Source organism: Zingiber officinale, chromosome 5A, assembly GCF_018446385.1.
Source record: "Zingiber officinale cultivar Zhangliang chromosome 5A, Zo_v1.1, whole genome shotgun sequence".
Classification (NCBI taxonomy): domain Eukaryota; kingdom Viridiplantae; phylum Streptophyta; class Magnoliopsida; order Zingiberales; family Zingiberaceae; genus Zingiber; species Zingiber officinale.
In genome coordinates, this window is record NC_055994.1 from 686403 (window position 1) to 704925 (window position 18523).

The 18523-nt window shown below is 41.0% G+C and overlaps 2 protein-coding genes across 3 annotated transcripts; both read left to right on the plus strand.

Moving 5' to 3' along the window:
* The first annotated feature begins 5058 nt into the window (after positions 1-5058).
* On the plus strand, positions 5059-8040 carry LOC121979210 (ABC transporter G family member 22-like). 2 transcript variants are annotated; one of them, XM_042531157.1, is made up of 9 exons: positions 5059-5181; positions 5292-5638; positions 5705-5775; positions 5849-6084; positions 6149-6488; positions 6556-6864; positions 6938-7231; positions 7312-7704; positions 7788-8040. In XM_042531157.1, exons 2-9 carry the CDS (start codon positions 5314-5316, stop codon positions 8001-8003), a joined length of 2184 nt encoding a protein of 727 aa, XP_042387091.1. In that variant the 5' UTR covers positions 5059-5181; positions 5292-5313; the 3' UTR covers positions 8004-8040. The 2 variants fall into 2 exon arrangements, with proteins under 2 accessions (XP_042387091.1, XP_042387090.1); XM_042531156.1 differs by lacking the exon at positions 5059-5181 and having other exon boundaries at positions 5192-5638.
* Positions 8041-13781: 5741 nt separating this feature from the next.
* On the plus strand, positions 13782-14440 carry LOC121982562 (basic leucine zipper 4-like). The gene has a single exon (XM_042535713.1). The coding sequence runs from the start codon at positions 13800-13802 to the stop codon at positions 14274-14276; it is 477 nt and encodes a 158-aa protein (XP_042391647.1). The 5' UTR covers positions 13782-13799; the 3' UTR covers positions 14277-14440.
* Positions 14441-18523: the final 4083 nt, after the last annotated feature.

The following is an 18523-nucleotide window of genomic DNA, read 5'->3' on the forward strand; positions in this document are numbered from 1 at the left end:
GTCCGGAGAACGAGCTACCGAGCCCTCTCCGACTTCCACGTCCGGTCCAGAGAACGAGCTACCGAGCCCTCTCGGACCTAGTCCGGAGAACGAGCTACCGAGCCCTCTCCGACTCCATCCAGTCCAGAGAACGAGCTACCGAGCCCTCTCTGACCTAGTCCGGAGAACGAGCTGCCGAGCCCTCTCCGACTTCGTCCGGTCCAGAGAACGAGCTACTGAGCCCTCTCTGACCTAGTCCGGAGAACGAGCTGCCAAGCCCTCTCCGACTTCGTCCGGTCCAGAGAACGAGCTACCGAGCCCTCTCTGACCTAGTCCGGAGAACGAGCTACCGAGCCCTCTCCGACCTCCCATGCCGAGCTTCCATACTTGGACTTTTCCCCGTGCCAAACTTCCTGCTTAGACTTTTCCCGTGCCAAGCTCCCTGCTTGGACTTTTCCGTGCCAAGTCTCCATACTTGGACTTTTCCCGTGCCAAGCTCCCTGCTTGGACTTTTCCGTGCCAAGTCTCCATACTTGGACTTTTCCCGTGCCAAGCTCCCTGCTTGGACCTTTCCGTGCCAAGTCTCCATACTTGGACTTTTCCCGAATCAGGTCAACTCAAGTCGGGTCAACCTGGTCAACCTTGACCAAAGGTTGCACCTATAATCCCCCAAGTTCCTATTCTTGTCAAACATCAAAATACAACTTCTCTTATTCTTGTCAAACATCAAAATATACCTCGAGTCAGGTCAACTCGAGTCGGGTCACCCAGGTCAACCTTGACCTAAGGTTGCACCAACATTCATTTTCCACAAAACTATGGAAGGTTGTAAACTTTCGTTATCGTGAATGCTCAAGGTTGAGCATTGGAAAACAATGGAAGATTGAATATCTTCATTATGGTATGTGAATGCTCTAGGATAAGCATTTGAGGCACAATGAAGGATATGAGACATTCATTGTGGTATTGTGAACAACGAGTGAGGTTGTTGAACAATGTGTGGATAACTCTTCAGACAGAGAGTTTTTAATGTGTGCTAAATAGGGAGAATATAGGATTTAAGTTAGACCTTCATTACCTAAAAAGGGGGAGTTTATCCTTTGGGAAAGGGAGAGAATGAAGGAAACCCTCATTCATACTTTGGCATGAAGAAGAAGTTAATGTTATGAGATTAACCTAACTTAAACATATTATCAAACATCAAAAAGAGAGAGATTGTTGTTACAATTTCTCTAGGTTAAGGTTGACCAGGTTGACTAAGCTTGAATTGACTCAAGCTTAAGTTTTGATGTATGACAATGTATGAAGATTATAGGTGCAATCGTCCATTTGGAGAGATTGTTAGAGCAATTCTCCTCTGGTCAATGTTTGACCAGTTTAGTGTGAAGAAGAATCAAGTATGTTAAGGTTGACTAGATACTTGATTGAGAAGTCCTAACTGGAAGTTAGGGAAGGACAAGTCCAACGGGGAGGTTGATAGATGATGAAAATCCAAGTGGGTCAATGTTGACCGGATACTTGGTGTGGAAAGTCTAGTGAGTGAGGCCAAACAGATGGAAAGTCTTAGTGAGTGAAACTGAGCAATTGAAAAGTCCTGGTGAGTGAAGCTAGGCAGATGAGAAATCCTGGTAAGTGAAGCCAGGTGAATGACCTAGTAAGTGAAGCTACGTAAATGACCTAGTGAGTGAAATAAGTGAAGCTAGGTAGTGAAAAAAATCCTGGTGAGTGAAGCAGGTAAAAGACCTAATGAGTGAAACTAAGCAGTGAGAAAATCTTGGCGAATGAAGCCAGGTGAAAGTCTTGATGAGTGAAGTCAGACATGTGAAAATCCAGGTGGATCTAGGGTGACCAAACACCTGGTGTTTGGAAGTCTAAGTGGGTTATGGAAGATTAGACATTTGGTACGAGACGGTAAGTCCAAGTGAGTCAAGGTTGACCGGACACTTAGCACTGCTAGAAAAGTCTAAGTGGGCCAAAGGATTGACCGGACACTTTGTAACGAAGTCCTAGTAGGTCAGGGTTGACCAGATGCTAGGCATGAGTGAATCCTAACAGGTTACGGTAGACTAGATATTGGATTTGATACCCTAGACTTGAGTTAGTCAAGTTAGGGTTGGTCAATCGATCAACCGATCGATCGAACCAGAGCCCAGTTGATCGATTGAGAGAACTTTTAAGAAAGGATAACCCAATCAATCAGTCGATCGATTGGGGCTACGCCAATCGATCAACCAATCGATTGGAGGCCACTCGCACGAAGAGCACAATGTACTCCCCAATCTATCAACCGATACTCCAATCGATCGGTCAATCGATTGGGGCTTATTTCTCATGAGATTGCGAGGTAGCCTGAATCGATCGGTCAATCGATTCAGGATTTATTTGCGAGAGCACAGAGACGCTCTGAATTGATCAGTCGATTGATCAAAACCTCCCCCAATCAATTAGTTAATCGATTGGGATATGACTATTGCGCAGATTGCGAGGTTTGGATGACTGGGATCGTGCAGATCTGACGTGGCAATCGATTGAGAGCAAGCCCAATCGATTGGGAGCCCTAGATTGTGGAGTATAAAGGCGATGGTGAGGTTCAAATACAAGACCGCTCACACGACACTTCTCCCATTTTCTTCCGCCAGTTCTTGTAGTTGCTTGGAGCAAGGTTCTGCTGTATTTTCAAGCATCAAGAGGCAATCTTCATCAACAAGGTCAAGCAAGAAGAAGGTTTATCTGTAATCTTGTGTATTTACTTCTTGTTTGAGTTGCATCTTATTGTTGAGTCTTGTATGAGGTTTCTCCACCTCCAGTTGTTCCGAGAAGGAGAGTTTACGGTGTATGGATCCTTGGATTAATCACCTCTTCTTGAGATATATACCAAGTAAATCCTTGTGTTAGCATTGGAAGCTTGCTTCGAGTCTATTTTGCTTCAAATCAACATCTACGAAGCAAGCGAACGAGCGCAAGAAGCTATTCACCCCCCGTCTAGCTCCTGAAGTGACCCAACAAACTATGTATTTGGTCATTTTCTTATTCTATGATATGTTTATACCTTGTTCTTATTTGATTGAATGTGTGTAATGTGTGTGCTATTGGATGTCAGGGTTTGGTCACTATGAAAGGGAAATACTTTAGATTGTATGACCATTGGTCCTCACGTGATAGGGGGTAACATTTTAAGCGGACTTTTTAGAGTCATTACCTTGAAAATGGGCTAATTCTTTACAAGGGAGGGCTAATTCTTTGCCAGGAATAGCAAACTATTGATTAATGGGTTTTCTTCAACTTAGTGTTAGGAAGTAGATTACGTAATCCAGACTGTATGACCGTTGATCCTCACATGATAGGGGGTAACTTTTTAAATGGACTTTCTAATGTTGCCTCTTTACTTGATAATATTGAAATTAGGATAAACATTTCGATACTACCTTCACGGGATTGTATCGGTAATTTGATTATAATCCCTACAAGTATGTAAACATGGAGGTAGGAAAGTAAACAATACTTGGGGACATCAACTAGCATTATAATAAAATCGAAGTACTAAAATCGTTCCCCCCAATTTCATCTTCTCCCTTTAACCACTTGCCTTCTCTCTAGGCCCTCTCTCAAACCTTCTCCTCTTGCTCTCTCAACTCTTTCTCATTCTCTCTCAATCTTTTGTTTTCGTGACTAAACACAACTCTGATCTTCTAGATAACTAGTTTTGCAAACTCAACTAGTTCTTAATTGATAGTCCTTATAGATTTGATATTTTATTACTTGACAATAGAATCGTGCACTTGTGATTTTCCACATCAACGAGTTTATAACTTCGTGTAGGAAACTTAGAACTAGGATTTTTCACCATATCTCCCTTCTACACACTCATACATTTCATCTCATTTCAAGTTTTTAGAAATCCAAGTCTCTTAGATCCATCAATAAATTTTGGTCAAAACTTATTAATGGACCTAGAGAGATCTAATCGAACTCATTTCAACTATTATGTATTTATTAGATGAACATGAATCCAAATAAGCTTTTATTTATTATTTTAAGATCCTGCTAATAATATTTAAAACGATTTGAAATTTAATGACAGTATTATGATATTGATCTTTAGAAATTAGTACCATAACGATATTGATATTTAAGATGCGGTATTGATTTTTAAAGACCAACATTAAAGTAATTTTTACTAATAGTATCAGTTTTATTAATTTCATTTTATTATTCTTTTATAATTAAATATTAGAAATAGAAGATATTAAAAGATAGGAAAAATATTTTCGGATGTGGTATGAAATGTGAGGAAAGACAGAAATAGAAGTAGAAATGTGTAAAATTGAAATCGCCTTTGCAGAAGAATTAAACTCGGATCTTCCTTGTGGGTAAAACCAAACGTTAAGCATTCCCTTTGGAAATTTCAGAAACAATGGAGACAATTTCAGCATCTTCCTCGTGGAAAATATACGAATCGCTGTCTAATCGATCTATCTACGCGAAAAATCAAACGACAGCTTTTGGAACCGATAAGTCCATGTGTGCGCACGAGATTGCCGAAGGCGAAGTTGCCGCGGCGATAAGGCTGTCAGTGGAACCGCCGCTGCTTTCGTAACGCCACGCATCCTACGAAGGCGGAAGAAAAAGATCCGAGGAAAATATTTTTGAAATCGAAATTTTTCTGCCTTTTCTTTTTCCCGTGAATTCGACCAGCCATGTCATCTTCAGCCCCGGGCGCCGAACAAGTGTCCGACAGCTTTGCATCGACAAGTGGCGCGAATTAATTCCCGATTTCTTGGATATTTTCAGTCCATCAAAAGAGTACTGTACTGCTGATGGTATTATGATTAAGATTATGTATTCAGTTAATTCGATTTATAAATTAATTGAATTAATTGAAAATCAATTTAATATTAATTAATTGAATTAAATCAAAATTTTATTAAAATTAAATTAATTATTTGAGTTAACATCAAATTAATTAAATTTATTTAAAATAATAATAAAAAAATTATATAAAATTAATATCAAATTAATTGAATTAACCGAATGTTTTAAAAGAACAGCAGTGAACTGTCTCTCCAATTCCCTCTGCCACACGACACTACGAATCGAGCTTTGGATGCAGGTGGCATGTGTATAAAGGAGATGATGAAGAACTCAGTTGGCATCTGAGCTTGGATTTCCATTTCTCTCACTCCACTCCTTTTCCATGTCCCGGTACCAATAATATCTGCTTTAATGTGTTCTTCCTCAGCTAGAAAGATTTCATTTCACTTCTTTTCTTGTTTCTGCATTGAATGCATCTACTACTGCCGTAAAAAATACAGTTATAATTAGAGGCGCCTCCGGATGGATTCAGCGGACGCACCGGAGATGGCGCGGCAAGCTCCGAGCCCCAGAGCGTCATCCGAGGCCGTGCCGGTCGCCGACGGCGGCGGCCTGATCTCCGGGAAGAAGTCGGTCGGGTCTTCGCCGGGGAAGAAGGCCGGGTGCCACCTCAGACAGACGAGGAGCGGGCAGGTGATGAAGATGGACTCGGAAGAGGTCGGCAGCGGAGCAAGCCTGAGCCGAGCCTCCAGCGCGAGCTTGGGCTTCTCCTTCTCGTTCACCGGCTTCACTGCCCTCCCGGAAGACATAGTCTCTGATATCAGAGCTTTCCGTGAAATCGAAAACGGTAATTCAATTCATGCGAGATCGAAACCGGCTTCCCTTTCCTCTGTTCATCACTTTTGGCTTGCAGGAGCTGATCTGGAGTCCGGAGAAACTAGGAGAAAGATGATGGCAGAGCCAACTTATCCAATATATCTTAAGGTAGTAGTAATATTAATTGCTCAATCATTCATATGGAGGCAGCCAACTTTTAATTACGTTGTGTTGTATGCAGTTTACGGATGTGGGATACAAAGTAGTTGAGAAAAGAATAACGAGTAGCACTGAGAAAGATATTCTCCTAGGAATTACAGGTTCAGCTCGGCCTGGAGAACTCTTGGCCCTAATGGGGCCTTCGGGCAGTGGGAAAACTTCACTCCTCAGTCTCCTCGGTGGAAGAATTACTGGTAATATTATTCGAGGATCCATCAGTTACAATGATGAACCGTATTCCAAGTCCCTGAAGGGCAGGTAAACAGACAAGAACATGCTCGATCTCTTCTTCTACGATTTCACCTCACAATCTCTCTTTCAGGATCGGGTTCGTCACGCAGGATGATGTTCTGTTTGCGCATCTCACTGTAAGAGAGACATTGACGTACGCCGCTTTGCTAAGGCTTCCGAAGACGATGACGAGACGGCAGAAGGAAGAGAGGGCGATGAACGTTATCACTGAGCTGGGGCTTCAGAGGTGCCAAGATACGATCATTGGTGGATCCTTTACTAGAGGAGTGTCAGGTGGGGAGAGGAAGAGAGTGTGCATTGGGAATGAGATCCTTGTCAATCCTTCCCTGCTCTTCCTCGATGAGCCGACGTCTGGTCTCGATTCAACAACAGCGCTGAGGATTGTTCGAGTGTTGACTGAGATAGCCGAGGTGATTTTGTAGCTTTGATCTCTCCCTTGTGATCACTATGCATCTCATGAACATGTGTATGCTGCAGTCGGGCAAAACGGTGGTGACGACGATTCATCAACCATCTAGTAGGCTCTTTCATAGCTTCGATAAGCTGATTCTGCTCGGAAAGGGTAGCTTGCTCTACTTTGGGAGGGCATCGAAAGCCATGTCTTACTTTTCGTCCATTGGATTTTCTCCTCTGATAGCAATGAGCCCGGCAGAGTTCATAGTAGATCTCGCAAACGGCAACACCAACGATGTCACAATCCCGGCGGAGTTGGAGGTCAAAGGGCGGCCGGGAGAATCAGATTGGGACGGCAGAAGTGGCAAGCTATCTCCGGAAGATGTGCATGAGGTAAAAATTTGATTTTGCATCCATTTTATTTTATAGAACAGACAAACTAATGAGAAGGACTCCAATGGAACAGTATCTGGTAAAGACTTATGAAACGAGAGTCGCCGAGAAGAAGAAGAAGAAGAAAACTCTGGCTCCGCTTCCGATAAGCGAAGACTTGAAGGCCGCAGTTTCGTCGTCGCGGAGAAGAGATTGGGGAGCAAACTGGTGGCAGCAATACTCCATTCTCTTCTGGAGAGGGTTGAAGGAACGAAGACATGATTATTTGAGTTGGATGAGGATCACTCAAGTTCTTACCATTGCAGTGATCCTTGGATTGCTCTGGTGGCAATCGAACACTAGGACTATCAGAGATTTAGAAGATCAAGTATTCATTTTTACTTTCTTTTAAACAAGTTTCGAATATGCTTTTTTTTCTAATTTGCCATTCCAATTGAGCTGTTTCAGGCAGGCTTGCTGTTCTTCATATCTGTCTTCTGGGGCTTCTTTCCTGTGTTCACGGCGATCTTCACATTCCCTCAAGAAAGAGTGATGTTGAACAAAGAGAGAGCAGTCGACATGTACAGGCTGAGCGCATACTTCATGGCGAGGACGACAAGCGATCTTCCGCTCGAGCTCTTCCTTCCTGTAATATTTCTGCTGATTGTCTACTTCATGGCGGGACTGAGGCTCAGCATTCCTCACTTCTTTCTCAATATGCTCGTGGTGTTCCTCACCATCATTGCGGCTCAGGGCCTAGGGCTGGCCATTGGTGCTTCGATCATGAACATCAAGAAGGCAACGACTCTAGCTTCGGTAACAGTGATGACATTCATGCTGGCCGGAGGATTCTTTGTGAAGGTAAGCAGTCTGGTCTGGGTGTTAATGATCATTCATGCCGAAAACTCTCCGTGACACTACTGCAAATTTTGCTCTTTCTGCAGAGAGTTCCTGACTTCATTGCCTGGCTCCGTTTCCTGTCGTTTAACTATCACTCCTACAGACTACTGCTCAAGGTTCAGTACGACCACGTACCTCCCTCTCTGGATGCCCCCGAACTCGACAATGGCGTTAAGGAAGTCGCAGTGATGATCGCCATGGTGTTTGCTTACAGATTCTTGGCATATGTGTCCTTGAGAAGAATGGAGATGGCCAAGTGAGGAAAAGATTAAATCGCCTTTTTCTTTAATTTCTTAGCTGTTGATCCAGAGCATTTTATAAGAACAACAGAGGAAAATGCTCGATCGAGTCTGACTTTGTAAATTATTGAAGTTCTAAGCTTTTGGAATGAATATAAAATCCACCATGAATTATCTTGAACTACAGTTCGCCTCATCAGAGTTTTGGGAGGTTTTCTTAGGAGATCGATCTGTTTTTTTTTCCCTTTCTTTCTTTTAGTATTTTAGGCCCAAATTAACCAAAATGAACAACCAAATTCACAATCAGATCTCCAAAAAGATCTGAATAGAAAATTGAAAAAGAAAAAGAAAAAGAAAAGAAAACTGTATAAACTACCAGACAGTAAATTAGCTACGGATGATCAAGCTAAGGCTGCTTGTTCTGGGTGTAGATGTAGTCTGTGTGAGCTACAAGAGTTCTCCTCGTCAGGCACTCTTCCTCTCCTTCTCCCGCACACTCTTCATCCAGTGCCTGATCCACAGAACAAGATCAAAGCCACAGTATCAAAAAGCAGGGAAATTTCTCGGAAATCACAACGCGCGCACCTCTGTTTTCTGCGGCTCATCGCTTCGCCATGGATCTGCCGCTGCTGCCTGCCTGAGGGAGCCATGGAGCAAGAGAAGAGAGAGAACGAGGAAAGCTGCGAACTTCGACATCATTTCTTGGCTGAAGAAGCAAGATGTGCTGTTGAATCAGGAATTAAAGCAGGAGGATCGAGAAGTGGGAGAGGAGGATTAAATACAGTAAGGTGTGATTGGAGTTGATGATTAAATTAAGAGAAAATTTTGTTTTTGCCTCTAACAGTTTAGTTATTTCTTAGCAATGCCATCCACACTTTTGACGCAGGACTTCGATTTCTTTTAAAGGTTTCCTTTTCTGAAAAGATTTTTTTTTAATCAGATATACCCCTAGTCCATCGTGGTTGACCACCGTCGGCCGTCGCCGCCGGCGACTAGCGCCCGCCGCCGACATCGCCAAGACCACCGCCGGCTGTCGTTGCCACCGCCGGCGACCACCACCCGCCGCCGCCACCGGTGACCACCGTCGGCGACCACTGTCCGTCGCCGCCGGCGATTGTCGCCGTCGGCGGTTGCCGGTGGCGACTGCCAATAGAGGAGGCCAATGGCAACGACCGTTGGTTGTCGCAAGCTTCGACAGAGGTGCAGCGGTCATCGGTAGAAATCGCAGGATATTTTTATCATTTTATAATAATACGAATTACATTCTTTATAAAAAATAATGGACACCAAACAAAAGAATGTAATATCCTTGTAATCAAAATTACATACATTACATTACCAAACATAGTAATATAATTATGGTTACATTACATTACATTACAAATTTGATTACATTACAAACAAGATTAGTATATTTCAAAATTATAATAATTTCAATATTTAAGATAATTTTAATATGTCACATATTTTATGGATTAAGATTCGTCAATTTAACTATTTGAGAGATTATTCTTAATTTTTTAATAACATTTATTTTTTTTATAAAATATAGAGAAAGATGTGTTTTTTCTTTAATTTTCTACAATCTCTCTTTCGCTCTCTTCTTAATTTTTTTTTTTTGATAATTACTATCCAGTCAGGGATGTAATCGAGTCAAGCCGAACTCTTGAATATTTGAATTTGATTCGTTTATAATTGAGCTGAGCTCAAATTTTATTTAATACATATATTCATGACTCATGAGCTTATTCGAATTTTTATCGAGCTTAAATAAATTTAATAAATATAAATTATAAATTTAAATATTCATTACAAACTAAATTATTTATTTAGAGTAAATTATATTATTCTTATTAAAATTTATAATTTTATTCTAATAAATAAATTTAATATATTTATCTATATTTTTCATAAGTATAGTGTAAAATCTATAAATTTAATATCAAAATTATTATTTTTTTATTTAAAAATTGATTCATGAATTTACTAACGAACTGAGTATTATGAAGATTAAACTTGATTTATTTATTTTAATGAATCTCATTAAACGAATTGAAACGAATTTTTATCGAATCATTTATAAATAACTTAATTCATTTATACCCCTAATTTAGTCCGACCTACTTTTGAAGCAAGAGGATAAAATAATATTTTAAAACTACAGGGTAAATTATGAGAAGTAACACTCTTAAATTAATCGATTGGTTCAGACGTTCAGTGTTTGTCAGGATGTATGATCAGCCGTGGATTTACGTTGACTTTTGCTGTTAGGTCCGGAAGCGCTGTGGTTGGATTTGAAAGGTGAGCGTTCAGATTTCGATTTGGTCAAACACTACTATTTAAAGAACGTTCCAAATTTAAGGGGCCCTCCTATGTTGGATTCCATGATCCATAAATGATAGAAAAATAGGCATATTTGTCCCGATGTTTTCGCTACTTGGTTTAGGGGTATTCAAATAATGTCACAGTCAAGCTGGTTATTATAGAAACTCTTTGTTAGAGACACGTTACGTATTACAAAAGTCAACCTCTTGTAGGTCCACGTCGAATATAATCAAAGATTGAAGTACTTGTCTGTTTATACAAATTGTAGATAAGAAACTGGAAAGACATTGTCAGCATCTACAATTCAAACAGAAGACATGCAGTATTGCAGAAAAATGCAAGAACAAAGCCAACATCCGAACATCTTTTATAATTGTTGGATTTTAAGAAGATTTACTATAATGAAACCTAGCTAACATTGAATGCATGCACCAGCTTGAAATTAACGTACGTATGCATGGAAAAAATATAATCTTGGTTTGTTATTGTTCACTTTGACTTCCATCGATTCACATCAGCCCTTGCGTTTGCAGATTCATCAGCCGAGTTAAATTATGTTAGCTAATTATCTTGTTGCGGCTAGCTGGAGATAATTAACAAGGGAATTTACAAAATTAAAAATTACAAATTCAACTTTAAATTAGGTTGAGCGATATGAGTTGATAATCGTAAGCTGGCCTGTCAGTCTTGGAGGTTAGGTCGAGCTATTGGGTTGTCCTCGTACAAGTGATCAAACTTCTCTGGTTGCAGTCAAGTTCTAGATCTTTTGAGTGTCGCAAAGGTATGCTACTCCGATACTTTTCGAATTGTCAAGAGTCGAATCGGTCAAGTACTCTGAGTGTTGAGTCGCTCGAATCATGGTTCGTCGGAACTAGCGTTCCGGCATGGGAACGACTCGCGTCGTTCCAAAGTTCCGGTAAATAACGAGGCTTGCTTTGAAATGCTGCTCTCGAACTTTATAATGGTAAAGAACGGATTGGAACGGTCGGAACGGAATGGATCGGAAATGATTACCTCCGAATGAATCGTAAAATGACGTCGGAAGTGCTCTGGCGTGTCCTGATCGGGAAGCTGGTGCACTGTCGAAGAAGGCGGTAACGGTGTCGGCAATTTAGGTAGGTACGTAGCCAATATTTAAAATTACCTAGGGCTGATCGTTGGTGTTGGTGTTCCGACGACAATGATTGAGTCCGAGTCGTGATGACAGGGCGGAGTCGATGCACTTGTGGTAGGGAGAGCAGCAATGACAAAACTATCAACGGGGATAGCAATGAATGTGATGTCGTGGTTGTTAGAGAGGAAGGTAGAGACGATAGGCTCGCGACTGCAGCTGCGGCAATGTCCCACCAATATAGCGCGCTAATAAGCAGAAGGTTTGTCGCGATTGTACTAATCAAGCCGAGGCTAGATGTATGCGAGGAGGGGCAAGGAAGACAGTGACACCGGCTGCTCATGCGACAGATAAAGTAGTACACATATGGAGTGAAGCAGCAAATAAGGAAAATTTTAGGTTTAATTAAAAATTTTGACAATTCAATAAGGAGAAATAAAGAATGAAATAAAATTACTATAAACTATATGACCTAAAATAAAATGAAAATGGAGCTGAAATAAAATTTTACTTATAAATTTTTAAAAATAGGTGCGGCTAGAGCCCACCCTAGCCCAGGGTGGCTCCACCCTTGGATTTAGGGCTTCGACGCGTGAGAAGTGAGAGACGACAGAGAAGACGCTAGTTAATAAAATTTAAAACTTAGATTTTAATAAATAAAAGTCATTTTATAAAATATAATCATTTTAATATAATAAAAAGTCATTTTAGTTTTTTTTTTAATTTTAAAAATCTGTTTAATCATATAAATTTATTTTCATATTAACTATTATTTATATTATTATTATTTTTCTAAATAAATAAATTATATTAAATTTAAATTAATTTTAATTATTAACATTATACATATAATAGATTTATTATTATTATTATTATTATTATTATGTTGTTGTTGTTATTGTTTAGTATTTTAGGTCTATCATATGCATGTGTCTATATATATATATTCGCGTCGTGATCGTTCTGTGAAATGATATTGAAATTAGAATGGTAAAATCTACAACTATTATCGTGACCATTCCGACTATCAGGATAAATCAGAAAATATACGTGTCAATCAATCCAATATCCTTTAATTATATGTCCCATTTAAAAAAAAAATTCTATAAATATATCATAACTAAACATCAAATTAAATTAAATGATCATCTTAATATCTTAACACGACACCTCCCCGAAAGAAGCTTTACTTGAAATTAATTAATGCCTTTCTTTCCCTTACGTCAACCAACACACCACGTGCAATTAAGCTACTCTTTAATTATATGACAGTAGCCTTCAAATCAACCTACAGGTTGAGCCCCTGTTTGAGCTAGAGTGCCAAGAACATCATGGTAAAGATTAATTAGTTGTCACTTATTCTCTTGAAACTAACTTTGAAGTTCAAAGTTAAGGGCGATCGATCATGATTGCATCGTTGCCTCACCTCTTCCTGACATCAAGGGCCATTCTTGTTGGAATCCACGAAGTTGCAGCTGTTAAGTAATGCACAAAAGGCAGGCAAAAGGAATAAAATGGTCCAAAAGTGTGTTTTCATTCATTAGCTTATCCAAGGTTCTACCGTAGCCACAGTAGATTGTAAAGTATATATTCACGGACAATTCTACTTTGTGTAGAATATATAATCACAAAACAAAAGGGAGACTAGGAAGGAAGAATATGAACCTTTTAGTCTACATCAGAGGAAAGTATATACATGCACGGACCACTTTGAAGATAATCTTCTTCCTGTTCTCCACTTTCTTCATCTTTAGATGAGAACTGAGAACTGAGAACAGAGAACTTCAATTCAGTTTCTTGATCTTTAGATCGAGCGTTCGTTCGTGAAGCAACTAGCAGTCGCTCGAACAAAACAAAAACCGAACCAAATTGAGAAACTCTGAAATCTGTCATTGCTTATCGAAACAAAGAACGAAGCTTTGCGAAAAGCTTGGAAAGTTCCTTTGCCACGAACCAACAGCCGATTGGTCTGGACCTCTGGTCTGGTCCAGCCAGCAATTGAGCTCCCCAGTTTATTCCTTCGCCGTTAAGCTAATATTCACCAATCTTTGGATCGAATGCTCCGACCACACCAGCCGCGTTCCTGATTTACTGATCTCGTCCGTTCATCAGGAAGGAGGCAAATTTTAACGGATATGATGGAACTGATATATGTTTTGTGTATTGGGATAAACAGTCGATCCTAGATCCGACATCAGCCGGCCGAATCCACAGTGCTCCCTGACTAGACCGGGCCCACTCTTATCCATCGAGAGATACGGTGGCCGTGACACGTGGAGTCAGGTCCCCGCTCGGTGGGTCCGACGTCGCAGCTTAAATGCTGCTCCCCGTCTTCCTCGGCTCTTCCCTTCTTCCACCGCCGCGCTCCGCCTGCCGCTGCTATGGCCGTGCTTGACTTCGCCGTCGACGCGTTCGAGCTCGAGTTCTTCGCTTCCCCGCCGGGAGGGGTCAATGAGACGCCGCCTCCATCGCCCGACGAGGAGCGCCGCCTCCGTCGCATGATCTCGAACCGGGAGTCCGCGCGGCGGTCCCGCATGCGGCGGCAGCGGCACCTGGAGGGCCTCCTGCGCGAGGAGGAGCGCCTAACGGCGCAGAACCGAGGCCTCTCCGATCGACTCGAGGCGATGAACTGCTACTCCACCCTGTTGCGCCGCGACAACGAGCGGCTCCTCCTCGAGTCCGCCGCCCTTCGCCGGAGGCTGGCTGAGGCCAGCCGGACTTACAATTACCTTTTGCGCGGTCGTCTTGCCTGGATTTCCCGTCCGCCGCCAGCCCCGCTGTCGTCGATGGCGGCGGGAAATGATCCGACGTTGGCGTCGCTGACGGCGCATGCAGGAGCCTTTTTCATTTCTAATTAAAAACGTGGCGGGAACAATTAACTACTGTTAATCGTATTAATTTTTTTTTCTAATGTAAATATAAAAGGCAGTAGAAAATCGTATTAAATGGCAGTGTAACTGTAATAGAGAAGAGAGGAGAGAAGATTCTTCCTTTTATTCCACTTTTATGGAGAAGGCTTAGACGAGGAGGAATTTACCATTAAAAAAAAAAATCTCATCTGGTAGAAAATAAGCTTATTTTACGTGGGCATAAACTTCTGCCATTAGTTAATTATAGACTAAAAAGATCTTTCATCAAGAAATCATATGCAATGTGAAACGTGGAGAAAAGTACGATGAGTGATATGGTTGATAACTAACTATTAACTAGTAAAAAAATATATCGTCTACCCTCCTCCTCAAGCTCAATTTAGATCCAATCATATGCGACTCAGCCCTTAGGTTCGCAGATCTGGCATTGAGCCATGTATTGGGTTAGTAGAGTCGTAGCAAGATAGCAACAGGAAACCAGAGCAGCTAGAATGACAATCGAATACGTAGAAACTCGTATATCTGTTGTTCTTGAATGTTTGATCGAGACATCCTTATAAAAAGTGTGTGGAAGACACCTTCCATAACATAACCTTAAAGGCGTCTTCTATATGCAAAACTTCATCCCGAATTCACTGCTCCTTATCGCCGACAAGGTCTGAATTTTATCCATTAAAAGGCGTCTCCCATAGCACCGAAGGCGCCTTCCATGAACAGTATCAAAGGCGCTTTCCAATTCTTAAAGGCGCCTCGAATACTGTTCACCTGAGACCTTTTTACTCCTTTTATTCTGCAAGTTAGGTTAGTCCAACATGACAATATCTAACCTACAAAATAAAGTTAACACAATAATAATATGATTTAATTAATGACTTAGACCCTATCCTCTAGACTAGCATCTAGTTAGGGTCTCAATTTAGGTTTCTGAAATAGACCTAAATTAGACCGACGTCGACTGTCCCCTCAACCTGGACGCGCCCTTACTTAGTCTCTCTCCTCCAATGGCTTACCTCCACTTACCTGCCAGATATCTGGTCGTCAGATCTATTTAGACTTTCTCTGGTCTTACGTAGTATTTGACCAAGCTGATCTATTAAAACTTACCTGCAATATTGAGTTAGCACAATAGATAAAATAGTAAAGTAAAATAGCGTTAATATATTTCAAGATTCACTGATCCGGTTGACAGTGCATGGTCGATCGAAAACCAGCCGATCACACATGCCTCCAAGAATTCTCATTATATAGGGTTACCTCCCCCTAGAGTTGCCTACCTTCACTCACTAGGACTTTCATTGTCTCACTTCACTCACCAGGACTTCCACCACCTAACTTTACTCACCAAGACTTCCACTACCTACCTTCACTCACTAGGACTTGACTTCACTCACAAGGACTTCCAATACGTAACTTCACTCACTAGGACTTCCATTTTCCTAACATCCAGTTAGGACTAGTCACTCAGTAGACTTCTTGTTGGATGCAATCTTGAGGGTCCGTGTGACTATGTGTTTTGATGTTTGAGCAAAGAGTTTAAGTTAGGTTTACCCTTGTATTTGATATATGTATGTGAGTGTGCAGGTTTACAGGATAGACAAATGACTCAACTTAATGGCTTCGAGTTCGGTGAAGGATAAAGCATTAGAGTGACTGTGGACAAAATAGTAAGGACAAGAGTCGAGGGAAGCGACTTCGAGGCATATGCGAAGGTTGGAATTGGGGCAAGCCACGGGCTTGTATGCATCCGAGGGACGAGAGCCAAAGGACGTAGGCTTAAAGGCAAGAGGTCAAGACTGCGAGAAAAAAATCAAGTGAGTCATAAGGATGAGAGTCTGAGTGCTAAGAGATTATACTCAGGGTACCAGTCGATTGGTAGTTTCATCAGTTAACTGGTGTAGTCGACTGAGAGCGAACAGAATGTCACTGTTCATTCGGCCAGTGTAGATCAGTCGACTAATACTTTTACCAGTCGACTGGTATCAAGCCTTTGGATTGTAATGATCAAAATTCCACAGAGGGCAGTTGATTGACATTTTCACCAGTCGACTTGTAGGCAGGGTTTTCCAACCCATGACCTATATAACCAAGGCTTGGGAGCTTGGTTAAACTTGACGAAATAAAGGTGGTTAACCCCTATTAGTAGTCTACCAGTGCCCTAGCATCTCAAGTGTTCTTGTGAGAGTTGTGGTGAGATTTCTCCACCCACAAGGAGCTACGTGAGCAAATCGGAGTTTCCCAAGGAGTCATCCACGGATGAATCAGGACCATCCACCTTATGGACAGTTATAGAGTTGGAGCTTTATCTCCGAACCTTGTTAAATCGACGTGTTAGTGGTTTGGTGTTCTTCCTTATTGTTTATCTTTGTTTATTTATATTTTTGTTGTGCAATTAACACGTGTAGTAAGAGAGAAATGCGAATTGGGGGGTACCAACTATTCAACCCCCCCTTCTAGCCAGTCATCGATTTCCAACAAGTGATATCAGAGACAAGGTCGCATTTCATCGAGCTAACTGCCGAGAAGAGCAACTTTCTAGGATGGCTGACTTGATTGCTCCACCAAAGTATGAAGGAGGAGGCTTATGGGACATCATGTATTGGATGATAAAGATGTATTGGGACACCATGATAGTTGTCAAGGAGTCAATCGAAGTCCTAAGGGATAAGAAAGGGAAAAAACTCTGACCACGCTATTGGACGGAAGAGCAAATCTCACGGTTAAAGGTAAACTCAAAGGTAATATCAATTTTAATTGATATTTTACCTAATGATGTGGTGAGTCGTGTAGGTGAATACGAGAATACCCACGATTTGTGGAGTAAAGTGAAGAAAGTTCTAGGCGAATAACTTATGCCTACACAAGAAGAAGAAAAATTCGAAGAAATGGATGAAGTTGCTCAAATAGAGGAGGAGCAACCGGAAGGTGACATGTGTTCAACTTCCGAGGAGAAGGAAGATAAGGCATCATCCACATTGTCAAAGGTTGAAGAAGAAGTCAAGATGGATGAAGAAGAGGTTTTGGAAGTAGTCAACTTAGCGAGCACCTCAACCGAAGTGAAGTTAAAGGACCACATCATTTGCTTCGGTTGCAATGAGAAGGGACACTAAAGAGTAAGTGTCCAATGGGTATGAAGAAGGTAACTTCTAAACCCTATCAAGTTATTTTAAATACTAACATAGGTTGTAGGAAAGGAGTCAAGGAGAGAAACATATTAGACGTTTCACGTGTGGTAAAATGGGGCACTACCACACAAAATGCCTAAGGAAAAGAGAGCTTAAAAAGTTGAAGCATTTGAAGAAATAGGAAAAAAAGAAGAGCTCAAGTCAAGGGGGAGCTTCAAGGGTAAGGAGGTATATCCTAGCTTGAAGGTTAATTTAAATTTAAACTCCTCAATGCATGATAGAAATAATTTTCATTACCTACCCATGCATAATTTTGATTTTAGATATCATGATAGAAATATGGTCAATATAGATCATAACCCTAGGAGACCTATACATGATAAACTTAGACATATTAGATTCTCATTACCTAAGAAGAAGAAGGTAATGGAGAACCAAGACATTAATCTCAAGAAGGGGAGACACATGCCTAGGAAGGGTAGGTGTAGGAATGTCCAAGGTAGACATGTTGACTCTAGGTTTAGAAACCTAGAAAGAAAAATTAAGCTTTGAAGGCAAAAATTAATTAATTGGAGAAACCCCTAAAGAGATTCACGGTCAGATCAAGAGGGGTTAGATACGGTGTTGGGTAGTTCGAGTTTGGGATACCGATCTAATGTCTCCAAGGCTAAGGGAAAGTCTTATGCTAGAGTTGCATATGACTATAGCAAGGATAAGTCACCATTTAAAGGTAAGGAGAAACTAAGTAAGGACAAGGTCTCTAAGATTAAAAATGTTAAGTTTGTAGGCTAAGTGTCACCCGAGGTGCACCGATGTGGCCTAACAATTATGAATGAGTCACCTAAGGAGGTGACTAAGGTTAAGAGCCCTAAGGTTATGAGCTCAAAGAGTCTTTGAGATCCATGGTAGATGAGCTATCAAATGTGCCAAGTGGTTAAGAGACGGACTTGAGTGATAGGACCTAACCTAACTTAGTTGATCACATCAAAACCACCTTGGGATTTCAACAATCTCCCCCTTTTTGATGTGAGCAACCCAAGTTAAGTTAGGGTAAACAACTATAAAGTTAAAACAATAAATTTTGCAATAAAGTACAAAAAGTAACAAAATTTT